At 49.5% G+C, this 16619-nt stretch overlaps 2 protein-coding genes across 2 annotated transcripts; one reads left to right on the plus strand and one right to left on the minus strand.

The window, feature by feature from the left end:
* Positions 1-400: 400 nt before the first annotated feature.
* LOC142246375 (histone H2A type 1-like) lies at positions 401-787 on the minus strand. Its single transcript, XM_075319424.1, has one exon. It carries the CDS (start codon positions 785-787, stop codon positions 401-403), a length of 387 nt encoding a protein of 128 aa, XP_075175539.1.
* Positions 788-1124: 337 nt separating this feature from the next.
* Positions 1125-1505, plus strand: LOC142246377 (histone H2B 1.1-like). Its single transcript, XM_075319425.1, has one exon. It carries the CDS (start codon positions 1125-1127, stop codon positions 1503-1505), a length of 381 nt encoding a protein of 126 aa, XP_075175540.1.
* The last annotated feature ends 15114 nt before the right edge of the window (positions 1506-16619 follow it).

Raw genomic sequence — 16619 nt, forward strand, 5'->3', positions numbered from 1 at the left:
CAGCGCCTCCCACTGCAGGACATGGAGGATGGAGAAGAGGATTGTGTAGAAGAGACCGGAGCAGAGAATCCCATATTACGAACCATCAGTGAGGTGTCTGTATGTGGATATTTCACACTCCCTTGTGCTGTGACCGCTGCTTCCTACAGAACACGAGTGACAGCGCAGATGATAAACCTCATTAGTGCCAGTAATTACAGCCACTGTGCCAACCTCATAATACACAGGACTATTCACACTGCCGGGTGCAGCTTATACCCCCGGAGATATAGATTTATTATGGCTGCAGTTCTATATATGTACAGAACCACAGCAGAGATCAGCGGCGCCAGCTCCTGTGAGGACGGGGTGGTGGCTCTTAAAAGAGCCTTTGTGTTGTGGATGATGCGGATCAGCGGCGTTACTTGCTCTTCTTGCCGCTCTCGGTCTTCTTGGGCAGCAGCACGGCCTGGATGTTGGGCAGGACGCCTCCCTGGGCAATGGTCACCCCACCCAGCAGCCTGTTCAGCTCCTCGTCATTGCGCACAGCCAGCTGCAGGTGACGGGGGATGATGCGGGTCTTCTTGTTGTCCCGGGCAGCATTGCCGGCCAATTCCAGGATCTCAGCAGTCAGATACTCGAGCACAGCGGCCAGGTAGACCGGAGCGCCGGCGCCCACTCTCTCGGCGTAATTGCCCTTGCGGAGAAGCCTGTGCACACGACCGACTGGGAACTGCAGTCCTGCCCGGGATGAGCGGGTCTTGGCCTTAGCGCGGGCCTTCCCTCCTTGTTTGCCGCGTCCAGACATCGCTGCGTTGCTTTTTCGGAGATCAGCAGATAAAGAACCGTAATGTGATGCGTGTGCCGGCTCCGGAGTGTTTTATAAGCTGCTGCTCCGCCCTCCTTTCCTGTCATTGACTGAATCTGAAGTCATCCATGGAAATGAGAGTTGTGGATCCTCCAATGAGCTGCAGGGGCGGTGATCGTGACGTTCCACAAGTCACATGCCTTTTTAACCCAATGGAACTGTGATGTGTCGTCATCAGTGCTCATTTGCATGGCCGGTCTATAAATACGGCCGCTCTGGGAGGAGCAAGGTTATTATTCTCTTATCTTGTGACAAGATATTTTTAGTTACTCTCATCATGCCTGATCCCGCCAAGTCCGCCCCAGCCGCCAAGAAGGGCTCCAAGAAAGCCGTGACCAAGACTCAGAAGAAGGACGGCAAGAAGCGGAGGAAGACCAGGAAGGAGAGCTATGCCATCTACGTGTACAAGGTGCTGAAGCAGGTGCACCCCGACACCGGCATCTCCTCCAAGGCCATGGGCATCATGAACTGCTTCGTTGGTGACATCTTCGAGCGCATCTCAGGGGAAGCCTCCCGCCTGGCTCATTACAACAAGCGCCACACCATCACCTCCCGGGAGATCCAGACCGCCGTGCGCCTGCTGCTGCCGGGAGAGCTGGCCAAGCACGCCGTGTCCGAGGGCACCAAGGCCGTCACCAAGTACACCAGCGCCAAGTGATCACCACCGCTGCTCCCATCCTCCACACCACAAAGGCTCTTCTAAGAGCCACCACATTGTCTACAGCAGAGCTTGATTCTGGAGAAACTGGGTATACAGCACAATAACGCGGTATATAGTGTTGTAGTTAAGTACTTTTTATACAGATGTATTGCGTAATATTGCGGTTTGTAGTACTGATTAGCAATATCCTGCATTATACAGAACTATGGGGTTATATGGCAATGTCAGTATACAAAACCGTTTGGAGACTTATGGCCGTATGCAGCATATAGAGATAACAGTAGTACCGTATATGGGGGTACTAGAAAACTGGGAACATTGCCGGCAGTAACGGGTTAACATAGCGTCTATGGGCGGAGCCAGAGCCTTACTGACTGCTGATTGGCTGAACGTTAAATTTGAAATTCCCGCCCTATAGCTGAGAGTTTCCGCTCTTTGTTCTCGGTAACACGCGGTGATTCGGTTTATTTTCTCTTCTCAGGCCGGGAGTGATTGATATGTCCGCACTATATTGCTGTATACAGCCCTGTATGGGCTTTCCATATTCTACTAATACTGGACTGTTTGGAGTAACACTGAATATTACAATGAAAGAGTTTTATATGGGTGTAAATAGTACAATATGGGATGTAGACAACATGGAAGGTGCACAGCAGTATATGGCCCTGTATGGATGTATATGGGGAGCACTCAGGAGTATATGCGGCTAAACAGACCTGTGTGTGGTCCTGCTGTGTAATTATACAATGTGAGGCTGCTGGCTGTAGAGAGGAGCGGATGTGGTGATATTCGGGCTGTGAACTGCAGTGACCTGATTGCCGGACTGCCCTGCCGCCGTGTCCCGCAATCTGGCAGAGGTGACCGGCCGTCACACATGATACCCTGTGAGTCTCCAGGTGTGAACTCCTGTGACTTGAGTGACGTCACCGCTTCTCACAGACCTGCGGGGGTGAATGTAGTACAGAGAATTTGGCACTGCATGATTACATAGTTTAGCTTTTCATTTGCTGCTGTACAGATTTTTGTAACGTTGAATTTTCAGTGTGCTTCTGTTCACACCTAGTGGATGTGCTGTCAGTCTTTTTATATTAGTATTTTTTTTACATTTAATTAATAAAAAACCCTGCATGGGATCCTCTCTATTTTTGATAATCAGCCACTGTAAAGCAGACCACTGGGGGGTTGCAGCCTACAGCTGCTGCTTTATCTCAGCTGGCTCTCATAAATAGGGCAATAGCCCAAGTCATTTATTTATTTGTTTTTGCTTCCTCAGTGGTGAGCTGCTAATCACAGCCTTATCAATACTTGATGCGGCTGTAATGGGCCGGTAGTGCCACATAGGAAATGCTTCCTGATTGGCTGCTCTGTATTCTCTTTATTCAGATCATAAACCTAAACAGGAACCAGACATACAGGTAAAAGCTAGTGTACAGGTGCGAGACCCGAACACCCATTGCCCAGTGTGACCCCCAAACTTTACAGTTCAGGTTCACTCTTCTTAGTTAAGAACCATCCTGATTGGCTGCAATTTGCAAAACAAGAAAAAAACACCAGTTCGATCCCCCATCACTAAAAGCAACATATGGACCCATACAGCTGTACAGGGAGGATATACATCGCTATATGGGGTGTATGTGTGGTGCCCCTGAGGCTTCAGTCACCACAGGGTACTACGCCTTACCAGAGGTGCAGTAATCATCCCGGGCAAGAAAGAGGTCGGTGCCGGTCATTCACAATCCACAAACATACATAAGCCAGTTGCCCTCTCACCAGGACAGGGTTAAGGTAGGGTCATTTAGAATGGTCACCACATCGTCTGGGGCTTCCCACCCACTAAATTAGGTGCTCAGTTGGGCTGGGCAACTGATCTGGGGAGAGAGGAGCCACATACAGCAGTCTAGAAACCAACGGAACCAAGTGAGATGCAGGAGAACACGGTCGCTGAGGAGAGAGCTCATATCTCACTCATGACTGGCAGACATCTCGAAGCCCTAGGCTGGTGGGCACTTCATGGCCTGCCAGCAGAATTCGTCTGGCAGAAGATTTCAAGTCTTCTGGCCCACAACAGTGCCCTGGGAAAAGCAGCACATAGAGCCATGAGTCGTGACCAAAGGGCGAACCCATCAACAGGCTCGCGCTGCCTGCTATACGAGACGGGGAACATAATCACCCCCAGGACTCGGATCCCAGCGTAGATCCAAGCCACAGGGACTTGCACAACACAGCGCAGGAAGGAAGGCCTCACGGAGCATCCCACCGGTTCAGGCCTCCGAACTATCCGGGATCGGCTGGAGCCCATCACAGCGGATTTTGGCAGTCCAACGACAGGAGCAAATCAATCAGTATACAACTTAAACTGCAACCGCTCTGTTGTCTGATCCATACCGCGCCCTGCACTCTCGCACATGGTTGAACAGCCACTCCCAACCTGGGGCCTAGCTCTGCCTGTGGAGAGCTGCAACACCTAAGCTGCATCACCATCTGCCCCAGAAGAGAGACATTCTGCAGCGGCTGCTAACAACTGGCCGCATACCACAGGTGGCGTTACAAATAACTACTACTCCCAACGTCCCCAACCAACCCCTTCATCTCTTATAGACACAGTCGGGGTCACGGAACCGGGCCAGGCCGCTGTGACATCCCAAACTGGCCCAGTTACGGGTAAGGGTACTTTCACACTTGCGTTATTTACCTTTTGGCGCAATCCGCCTGTTACGTGCACTGCGTCACCTGTCCAGTTGTGCCTCTTACGCACATACACAGCATACCCCAGGACCCCTGTGGAGTTCACAGGGTGTTCCAGGATTGGGTGTGTGAACCTATTATCCTCCTTGGCTTCCCAGTCAACGCTACTGGTGTGATCCCTTGGCCTGACGTGTCCTCTACACACGTCACTATTAGCGTAGTGACCAGAAAGGCTAATCGAAGGACCGCTCGGCTTGTTGTGTCTAACACACGTCGCCGACAGGGCGCTGTCGCAGCGGTCTTCTCGGTCAACACTACCTGGTCACCATCCGGCCTGACGTGTTCCCTACACACGGGGTCGGGGTTGCGCCAATTCCACCGCAACGCTAACTGGGTTGTCGTCCGGTCTGACGTGTCTCTACACACGTGACCAGTTCCCAGGTCTGCTGGGTTATCTATGAGTCATCAGTCCTATAGTGTCCACTTAACCCACAGGGAGCCAGCAGCTCCATTGCCATCTGGAGCATGATGGGCCCTGACTGGTGATTGGGATATATACCCCCTGGTCCTTATCTGCCGGTCCCCCCCTACTTTTGGAAAACAGTGGAATTCGTTAATGGATTCCTCTGTTTCCCCTAGACTTGTATGGATGACGGATTGTGCCAAAAGTAACTGCGTTGCTTCCGCTGGCCGACGCTGCGTTGCTTCCGCTGGGCGTAAGGAATGCAGCATGTAACGTTTTTTGAGCGACTGAATTCTTTATTTTTCACTGCGCATGCTTTTTCACCGACATCCACAGACAGAGATTGACCGACATTGACAGAGAGACTGAAAAGACCTGCGTTTTGTTTGTCAAAAAGCATGCGGAACGCAACAAAAATGCAGTCCAAGTGCATTTTGGTTGCGTTTTGACCCACATCATTGATTTCAATGTGTGGAGAACGCAGCTACAACGCACAAAAGAAGTGACATGCTGCTTTTTTTTCCGCAGAGATTTTGGGCATCCAAAACTCTGCGTTCACAAACATAGCGTGTGCATAGATTTTTCAGCTTTCTCATAGACTTTGCTGGGGAAGCTGAATGCATGCAATTTGGCACTGAAAACGCTGCAGTTCAAAACGCAGCATTTCCACAGAAAAAAACGCAACGTGCGCACATAGACAAGTGACCGCCCATGTGCGCATGTCCATAGCGGTCTAGAGCTTAGATCTGTCCTGATCACTCCAATATCAGTCTTATCATCGCCACAAAGTTCACTTTCAAGAACTGATCCTCCACATCTGCCTGTTATTTTGCTCTGAGTCCTTTTGTCCTATAAAGTCATAACAATTGTAGTCACAACTAGAGATGAGCCAACCGGCTGCAGATCGTGTCGAGTCGGTTCGCCGAACGGAGGCCGCGTTCGAATTCGGTTCGGCGAACCACTCGAACCCCATAGGAAACAATGGGAGGCAATCACAAACGCATAAAAACACATTATAAATGTACACATACAGTTAATAAACATTGCCATAACACTTACCGGTGCCCGCGATCCGTCCTCCACTCTGTCTCCCGCTGCTTTTCTATCGGTAATCGCTGCGTCCTCCCGATAACCAGCAATAATGACAGGACCTATCGTGACGACAAAATAGCTATGTGACCAGTCACGTGTCTATTATCTCATTGGCTACAGACTGGTCAGATGGCTAGACGTCATGTCCTGGTCCTAGGTCCTGTAAGTGCATCTCTCCAGTACGCGGTGATCGTTTGTGTATCTCCGTGTACTGGCGAGATGCTCTGGCACACGAACGACTCCCCGTTCCTGCATGGGGCGCTCTTTACAGAGTCAGCCCACATGCAAGGACTGGCTGTCACAGCCGATGAATAGCGGCACCGGGAATCACGTGATCGGAGCACCGTTGCTATGGCAACCCGGCTGTGAAGTCACAGCTAACAGTCGGCAGGCTTTGGTCACTCTCACTGAGTGATTTCTGCACGGGGCAGCAGCGTCTTTCTCCCATGCAATGAAGCCTGATGTAGCAGAGCTGCATGGGTTGAAGGAGAAAGAAGACAGAAGACCATGGATCGTGGAGGGGTGAGAGGGAGTAATAAACATGGAGTCTCTAATGTGTCTGTGTATTTATTTCTATTAAAGTATTTTTTCCCTGTGTGGTGTCTTTTTTTTAACCCTTTATTGGAGATTCTTAATGGCCAGGTCAAACTTGCCTCACATTAAGAATCTCTGGCTTAATACTAGCTAGGAAAACAAAGCTAGTATTAACTCATAATTACCCAGCAAATCACCATCACCAGGGCAGCTGCAAGAGTTGGATACAGCGCCAGATGATGGCGCTTCTATGAAAGTGCCATTTTATGGGGCGGCTGCGGACTGCAATTTGCAGTAGAGGCGCCCAGAAAACTCGGGCTAACCTGTGCTGCGGATTCCAATCCCCAGTTGTCCAGTTGTACCCGGCTGGACACCAAAATGGGGCGAAGCTCATGTCGTTTTTTTTTTTTTTTTAATTATTTCATGAAATTCATGAAATAATTAAAAAAAGGGCTTCCCTATATTTTTAGTTCCTAGCCTGGTACAAATAGGCAGCTTGGGGTTGGGGGCGGCCCGTAGATGCCTACTGTACCTGGCGAGCATACAAAAATATGGCGAAGGTTATGTCATTTTTTTTTTTTTAGTTGTTTGGGGAAAAAAAAAAATTAAAAATGCTTCCCTGGATTTTCCATTGCCAGTGAAGGTAACACCAAGCAGAGGGGGTTAGCAGCCAGTAGCTGCTTGGATTACCCTTATCTAGCAATACAAAAAATGCTGCGGGAGCCCATATATATTTTTTTTTTATTATTTATTTAAATAACTAAAAAAAAATGGGCTTCCCTGTATTTTGATTGCCTGACATGACAATGCTGTAAAAATAAATAATTAAAAAAAATGACGTAGCGCCCCGCTGTATTTTTGATTCTCAGCGCAGTTAAAGCAGACAGCTACGGGTTGCCACCCCCATCTGCCTTGCGTTACCTTGGCTGGAAATCAAAATACAGGGAAGCCCATTAATTTTTTTTATTTAAAAAAATAGTTAAAAAAAAATGACGTGGGGTCCCTCTATTTTTGATAGCCAGCTAGATTAAAGCAGACTGCTGTAGCCTGAAAACCACAGCTGGCAGCTTTACCGTGGTTGGGGATCCAATGTAGAGGTCACCCCAGGCTAAAAAATAGCAAAAAAGAGGAGAAAAATGAGTTTTGTAAGGCCATACATAATAAATAACATAGACCCACCCAAAATTATATTAATATAGCAAAGTTTATATAAATAGGGGCACTGTTATAAGAGATGCAAACATAAAACAAATAACAGTGACATGGATACAAAAAGAGTCAGAGGTGTCCCAGACTAGGACCTCAACAGCATCATAATGTATACTAATAACAGCTACAACATTGCAGAACATGATATATAGTGCAGAGAATCAAACTGATAACAGCTCAACAGGGCATGTATACATCTAGCTATCAGTATCCAATGTTTGAAGTTGGAGCAATTGCTTACCCATGTTATAATGCCAGTATGATCGCCGTGTCAAAGGTCCAGGTAATGGAGAGGGGAAGCCCCGACGCGTTTCGCAAAGATGCTTCCTCGGGGGGCAGTGTGACCCTGTATAGTGAACCCCAAATATCAGTGGCGTAGCTAGGGTTTCAGCTAAGGGGGGGCAAAACATCTGAGTGGGCCCCTTACCAGGTAACCATGATAACTACGGTGGTGCAGACTAAACGTGGGCATAGTGGAACCTCAGCAGATGACACTGATATTACCGCTATATGGTGACTATATAGAGGTAGACATCGGTGCTGCAGCACATACAAGAGGTCACAGTGCAGTTATAGATGGCGACTTACTGCTGACGTTCTTTCGGATGGAGTTGTTCACCTTTTCTGTGTTTTCCATCTGGCCCAGACCGACATGACGACTTCTTCCAGCCACAACTCATCTACAGATATTACAACAAAGACACATGTAACTCCTCACACTTCCGGCACCGAACCCCATCTAATCCCAACCTGCACAAACCCCTCATCCTGCCGTCACCCCAATATTGAGCCGCTGCTGCCGTGTGTGTCCCTATTACTGCACCTGCTGTGTGGCACAAAAACCATGCTCCTCTTACTGCCACACATAGTAATGCCACCACTGTGCCCCCACATAGTAATGCCACCACTGTGCCTCCACATAATAATGCCACCACTGTGCCTCCACATAATGCCACCACTGTGCCCCCACATAGTAATGCCACCACTGTGCCTCCCACTTAATAATGCCACCACTGTGCCTCCACATAATGCCACCACTGTGTCCCCACATAATGCCACCACTGTGCCTCCACATAATGCCACCACTGTGCCCCCACAAAATAATGTCACCACTGTGCCTCCACATAATGCCACCACTGTGCCTCCACATAATGCCACCACTGTGCCTCCACATAATAATGTCACCACTGTGCCTCCACATAATAATGTCACCACTGTGCCCCCACATAATAATGCCACCACTGTGTCCCCACATAATGCCACCACTGTGCCTCCACATAATACCACCACTGTGTCCCCACATAATGCCACCACTGTGCCTCCACATAATGCCACCACTGTGTCCCCACATAATGCCACCACTGTGCCTCCACATAATGCCACCACTGTGCCTCCACATAATGCCACCACTGTGCCCTCACATAATAATGCCACCATTGTGCCCCCCACATATTAATGTCACCACTGTACCCCCACATAATGCCACCACTGTGCCCCCATATAATGCCACCACTGTGCCCCCACATAATAATGCCACCACTGTGCCCCCCACATATTAATGCCACCACTGTGCCCCCCACATATTAATGCCACCACTGTGCCCCCCACATATTAATGCCACCACTGTTCCCCGACATATTAATGCCACCACTGTGCCCCCCACATATTAATACCACCACTGTGCCCCCCACATATTAATGCCACCACTGTGCCTCCACATAATGCCACCACTGTGCCTCCACATAATGCCACCACTGTGCCCCCCACATATTAATGCCACCACTGTACCCCCACATAATGCCACCACTGTGCCCCCACATAATGCCACAACTGTGCCCCCACATAATAATGCCACCACTGTGCCCCCACATAATAATGCCACCACTGTGCCCCCCACATATTAATGCTACCACTGTGCCCCCCACATATTAATGCCACCACTGTGCCTCCCACATATTAATGCCACAACTGTGCCCCCCACATATTAATGCCACCACTGTTCCCCGACATATTAATGCCACCACTGTGCCCCCCACATATTAATACCACCACTGTGCCCCCCACATATTAATGCCACCACTGTGCCCCCCTCATATTAATGCCACCACTGTGCCTCCTACATATTAATGCCACAACTGTGCCCCCCACATATTAATGCCACCACTGTGCCCCCCACATATTAATGCCACCACTGTGCTCTTTACATGGTAAAATGCCTCATTTGTGCCCTCTAAATGGTAACATTTCCCCCTAGAAAATATTAATGACCTGTGTAAGTGCCCTAGAAAGGTGCCCACATATTGTTCCTAGAAAGTAATAGAGCCCCCAGTGTGCCTTTCACGGTCACAATATCCTGACTGCCCCTATAACAATAATGGTTCCCAAGTGTCCACTTAACATTTAATAATGTCCCTCCCATGTACAGTTCGTCTATACACAGTATGAAGCCCTTATGCCTCCCCTATACACAGTATGATGTTCCCATGGCTCCCCTATACACAGTAAGATGCCTCTACCCCTTCCCTATACATAATATACTTCTACACCTCCCCTATACACAGTATGATGGGCCTACATCTCCTTACAGACACCTGCGTACAGCCGTATACACACACACACCTGCGTACAGCCGTATACAGACACCTGCGTACAGCCGTATACACAGACACCTGTGTACAGCCGTACACACACACACCCCTGTATACAGCCGTATACACATACAGACATCTGCGTACAGCCGTATACACATACAGACATCTGCATACAGCCGTATACACATACAGACACCTGCGTACAGCCGTATACACATACAGACACCTGCGTACAGCCGTATACACATACAGACATCTGCATACAGCCGTATACACATACACACACCTGCGTACAGCCGTATACACATACAGACATCTGCAAACAGCCGTATACACATACAGACACCTGCGTACAGCCGTATACACATACAGACACCTGCGTACAGCCGTATACACATACAGACATCTGCGTACAGCCATATACACATACAAACATCTGCGTACAGCCGTATACACATACAGACACCTGCGTACAGCCGTATACACATACAGACATCTGCGTACAGCCGTATACACAGACATCTGCGTACAGCCGTATACACATACAGACACCTGCGTACAGCCGTATACACATACAGACACCTGCGTACAGCCGTACACACATACACACACCTGCATACAGCCGTATACAGATACAGACACCTGCGTACAACCGTATACACATACAGACACCTGCATAAAGCCATATACACACACATATATACAGACACATACACAGATATAATCACATAGAAGTGTATACATATTTGAAAACATTCACATACAAATAATCATACACAAAAGACAGAAACAATCCTATACAAACAGACACATACTGGAGGTGTTTTTTACTTTTGATGATTGGGGGACACTTCTCTCTCGTGCAGCCACAGACTTGTTTCATGCCATGGTAAATCCCTCTAAACTAAAGGACCTGTGGTGACGTCACGCCCATGTGATCAGGAGGGGCGGGGCCTCGGCAATGCAGGTGATGACAGAAACTCCAGGTGTCCTGGAGTTCTTTATGATAGAAGCGGGGACGAGGTAAGACCTCCAGATGGAGGGCGCAGGGGGGCGTAGGGGGAGAGGGGGGGGCGTAGGGGGAGAGGGGGGGGGCGTAGGGGGAGAGGGGGGGGGCGTAGGGGGAGAGGGGGGGGGGCGCAGGGGGAGAGGGGGGGGGCGCAGGGGGAGAGGGGGGGGGGCGCAGGGGGAGAGGGGGGGGGCGCAGGGGGAGAGGGGGGGCGAACCCTACATGATTATAGTGGACGGGAGGAAACATGGCCACGCCCACCAACAAAGCCGGTCACGCCCACTACCCAGGCAGCTTCTAATCACTGGGATGCAGCCACAACACTGGATGGAGGCAGCGCGCGCTGCATGACGTCATTATAATGCACGTGGCCGCGCACTGTGCATGCCAGCGGCCGCGCACTGTGCATGCCAGCGGCCGGGTCTCCTGTACTATGTGGCGGTCAGCCATGTCTGCGCCTGTCAGTGTGGCCGGCCACATCATAGTACAAGAGACACCGCCGCGCGCAATTCACTCTGCGCGGCCATGTGTGTTATGACATTATGCAGCAGGCGGCCCGCCCTCTACAATAGCTGGGAGAGCAGCCTGGGGGAAAATTGCCCCCCCCCCAACTTGGTGCTGAGGGATGACGTCACCATGCTGGGACTTTGTGTCCTGCGTGTGCTCTGTCATCCGCAGCAGCGCAGGGAGATCATGTCTCCTCCGCAGTGCCGCAGAGGATAACTATATCGGCGCGCTGTGAACGCTGATATAGTTAATGGTATTGCAGCTCCGGTTGGGCCCCCTCTGAGCACGGGGCCCGGGGCGGCGGCACCCTCTGCCCCCCGCTAGCTACACTACTGCCCAGTATATATACTCATGTGGACATTGCCTAATTACCGCCGTTTTGAGCGCCGCATGCGCTGTGACAATGCCCGAGTCCCGCGCATCACTTCCGGGTCTCCCAGCGGAAGTGACGCTCACAATGGGAGCGTCACCACACACCGATTGGAGCTCCTCAGTGCGCGCGAGATCCCCAGCAGCACAGGGCATGCGAGTCACACGCGGCCATCTTAGATGTGGGCAAATCCATAGGTAAGTGAAAAAAAGATGCCCATAACATAAATATCGTTGCACTGCGATGACGAGCTAAAGGAGCCCCACTATATAGTAAATCTATAATGAGGTGTAAAGATAGGACAAGAGTGCCTCAGCGTAGCATGCGACCACCGTGATCCAGTAAAATAGGGCATACAGCTGCCCATAGGGACAAAATATCCCAGAGTTACATAAGTGCCATATATCACAGTAGATGGCTAGTTGAACATAAAAACAGGCACATATCAGTCCCATCTGACATCAAGCCCAGCAGTTTGTGATGTCATGGCGTCTATCAGATACCCGACATCACAAACTGTCAGTACTAACAAAAAAATAGGCAAAAAAAATGTATTTGAAATAACACTCCACAAAACATTCCCTCTTTCACCAATTTATTGTAAGGAAAAAAAATAAGGGAGTTCCACGATGACTTTGGACCGTCTAGAATATGGGGGGACACGCTCAGGGAACATATCCACCCTTTTTTTAGGAGTGCAGACCCTCCATGTGAGGAGTGTGGGTGCAATGAATCTGCACCCACTTTCCCCGGGTGCACAGCAGCAGAGTCCATGTCATAAGTGTTGCTACCAAAGCTGCAATGCCCTGCTCATGAGGTAAGGGCATGCCTAATCAGGAGAACTATTCTACATTTACAAATATTGGTATTTGCTGATATTATTGCTATTCCACCTACTATATATTGGGGATAGGATCTTGGAGATGGAATACCCCTTTAAGTCCAATTATTCAGCTGAATGAATACTAAATAACAGAGCTCTTTATTTAGATGTATTTACTTGTGGCAAATAACAGACTCTCATGTTTGGTAGTCGCTCAGCAGGGCAACTATAAATTCAAGTACCTCCATTTGGAAATGTAGTACAGCTCTCCTGATCAGCTATGTTCCTTACCTCATGAGCAGGGCATTGCAGTACTTACAGATGCATGGTTACTGCCACTCACTGTGTCTGAACACAAGAAGCTGAGCTGACAGCCGCTCTGTGCATGCGGCAGCGTGTATTGTGAAGGAGGGAGCCGCAGGGGATCATTGCTACACAGGTACTGTGGAACACTGGGATACACCGGTGGGGTTATAGGGGGTGACCTGGCAGGTCCTGGGGAGGAGTTTTCTGTCGAATGTGTCATGGCACATGCAACAGAAAACAGAGGAGTAGGGTGAATGCGGCCGGCGCGCTGCTATGCGCGTGGCCATCTTGGATTTCCGGGAGGGGTCGGAGGGGCACTTTGGTGACAGCGGGGGACCGGAGGGGACCGAGAAGGAGATTTATCTCCCATCTGACATGTTTGTTCATGCCAGATGGGAGATAAATAATTTTTTATGTCTTTTACTGTAACGTGATCATCTGTATACGGTGTATACCGGTGATCACGTGAGCGGGGACCACAAAAAATGGCCTGAATCATGATCTCCAGGGTCTCACCTACCCCCTGAAACCCCGGAGATTTTCTGACGCTGGGGGGGCGCTATTCACTTATTTATGCCTGCTGTTTATAAACGGAAGATCAGAATAAGGCTACATTCACACGACCGATCAGTTTTTGCGGTCCGCAAAAAACGGTCCTTTTTTTCACGGGTGCATCCGTGTGGCATCCGTTTCCGTTCCGCATACGGTCCGTATGTCATCCGTTTGTCATCCGTGCGCCTTCCTTTTTTTTGCGTACTGCAAAAAAACTAAAGGAAGGAAAATACATAAATTTACCCAGGATCCAGAGCTTCAACCTACATGAGACGGTCACATGTTCACTCCAGTGCCATTTTCTACTGCTTTTCACAGCGTAGAGCGCTCTGGTGATTTTCTTGTGCTTGTACACTTCATATCAGTCTTTTCTGTCATTATAATGGCAGAAAGAAACATAATGTTCCACTCTCCTGCATTTTGTAATTTTGCACCCTTTGGTGCCTTTCATGTGGCACTAAGGGGTGCTTAGCCTTGTATTTACCAAAAAAAACCTAATACATTAAAAAAAAAAATGACGTGGGGTTCCCCCTATTTTTGTAGCCAGCTAGGGTAAAGCAGACGGCTGCAGACTGCAGAACACAGCTGGCAGCTTCACCTTGGCTGGTAATCCAAAACTGAGGGCACCCCACGCTGTTATTTTAAATTAAATAAATAATTAAAAAAAAAAACACGTGGAGGTCCCCCCAAAATTGGATCACCAGCCAAGGTAAAGCAGAGAGCTGGGGTCTGATATTCTCAGACTAGGGAGGTCCATGCTTATTGGACTCTCCCCAGCCTAAAAATAGCCGGCCGCAGCCGCCCCAGAAGTGGCGCAGCCATTAGATGCGCCAATCCTGGTGCTTTGCCCCAGCTCATCCCGTGCCTTGGTGCGGTGGCAAACAGGGTAATATATGGGGTTAATACCAGATGTGTAATGTCACCTGGCATCAAGCCCTGGGGTTCGTGAGGTCAGGCGTCTATCAGATACCCGACATCACCAACCCAGTCAGTAATAAAAAAAAAATAGACGAGAAACACATTTTTATTTGAAAAAACACTCCCCAAAGCATTCCCTCTTTCACCAATTTATGAGAAAGAAAAACAAATCCAGGTCTGCTGTAATCCAAGCGGTTCCCATGACAATCCATACCATAGTCAATGTCACTGTCAATGAAGAAGAGAATGTTCCCCATTGGCTGGGAGAGCAATGCAGTGACCTGAGCTAACATCAATAGGTCAGCCCATGTCACTGCAGGGCACGACAAGTGCTGCTGTCAGGAGCGAGGTACGTTACCTGCGGTGACGATCTCCTGGACTGCTGACAGCACAGCGGTCACTGACTTCAATGACTGCCGCTTTCACAGCCAAGTATCGCGAGAGCCTGTGACGTCACCGCTAGTCACACTCTTGGGTCGGAAGCCTGAGCAGGAGATGTGACAAGCGGCGGCCATGGAAAACAGTGACAGTGCTGAGGTCGTGAGGGCGGGACTTCATCACCGCAGGTAAGCCGAGCGGAGCCATGTGTGTCGAGTGCGAGGTGGGTGGAGCTAAGCGGGGTAATGTGTGCAGAGTGCAAGGTGGGTGGAGCCAAGTGGGGTAATGTGTGCAGAGTGCCAAGTGGGTGGAGCCAAGCGGGGTAATGTGTGCAGAGTGCCAGGTGGGTGGAGCTAAGCGGGGTAATGTGTGCAGAGTTCCATGTGGGTGGAGCCAAGAGAAATAATGTGTGGAGAGTGCCAGGTGGGTGGAGCTAAGCGGGGTAATGTGTGCGAAGAGCCAGGTGGGTGGAGCCAAGCCGGGTAATGTGTGCGGAGTGCCAGGTGGGTGGAGCCAAGCAGGGTAATGTGTGCAGAGTGCCAGGTGGGTGGAGCCAAGCGGGGTAATGTGTGCAGATTGCCAGGTGGGTGGAGCTAAGCGGGGTAATGTGTGCAGATTTCCAGGTGGGTGGAGCTAAGCGGGGTAATCTGTGCAGAGTGCCAGGTGGGTGGAGCCTAGCGGGGCCATGTGTGCTGGCGGCGGAGTGCGATGTGGGTGGAGCCTAGCGGGGCCATGTGGCGCTGAGGACGTCAGTGTCGGGGACTGCATGGCTGGGGACAGGTGAGTGTGAGTGTGTGTGTGTGTGTACATGCCGAGTGCAGGAGGGGGCGGAGCGAGCTGAGCGGGGAAGTGTCGGCTCCCTGCACACGTAACTAGGGTAAATATCGAGTTACCAAGCAAAGCGCTTTGTTGGGATATTTATCTTCGTTACCAGCTTACCGCAGGCTGCCAGGGATGGCTCCCTGCACACTGTAGCTGTAAAAAGCCCTGCTTTTGATGATTGAACCGTTCTCGAACGTAACTCGAACTTTTAGGAAAAAGCTCGAGTTCTAGTTCGATCTAGAACACCCCCCAAAATCACTCGAACCGCGAACCACGCTCAACTCTAGTCACAACCATAAAGTCATTCCATGAAATAATAAGCATTTATATATAATGTGCTACAATGCAGCCGGAATATATTTTGCAAAAACACAGGGATTACATAACTAACCAAAATAGAGTTTAAATCAATGCAGGGGTAAAGTGCCAGCAGTGCAAGGGTCTGGATCTGGCAACAAACCTGCTACATACCTATTTAATTACATGAATGGTATATAGGTAAGTACTACCCTGCTAAAAAAGTCATAATTGTAGTCACAAACATGCAGTCATTTCATCAAATAATAGGTATTGATTGACCTATAAAGTGCTACAAAGCAGGAGGAATATTTTTGCAAAAAAACAGGGATTAAATACCTAAAGAAAATTAGAATGAATAGAATAAACACCCCTCACTTCTGATTTGAGGAAGCCTGTTCTGTGACACGCAAAATGCGGTTACCTCTCCTGGGGGGACTCCAGACTATTGCACTGCTGGCACTTTATCCCTGCATTGATTTACATTTTATTCTGTTTTGTTATGTAATCCCTGTTTTTTTCCAAAAAAATCCTCCAGCATTGCAGCACTTGTCA

The sequence above is a fragment of the Anomaloglossus baeobatrachus genome, chromosome 7 (genome assembly GCF_048569485.1).
Source record: "Anomaloglossus baeobatrachus isolate aAnoBae1 chromosome 7, aAnoBae1.hap1, whole genome shotgun sequence".
In the NCBI taxonomy this organism is placed as follows: domain Eukaryota; kingdom Metazoa; phylum Chordata; class Amphibia; order Anura; family Aromobatidae; genus Anomaloglossus; species Anomaloglossus baeobatrachus.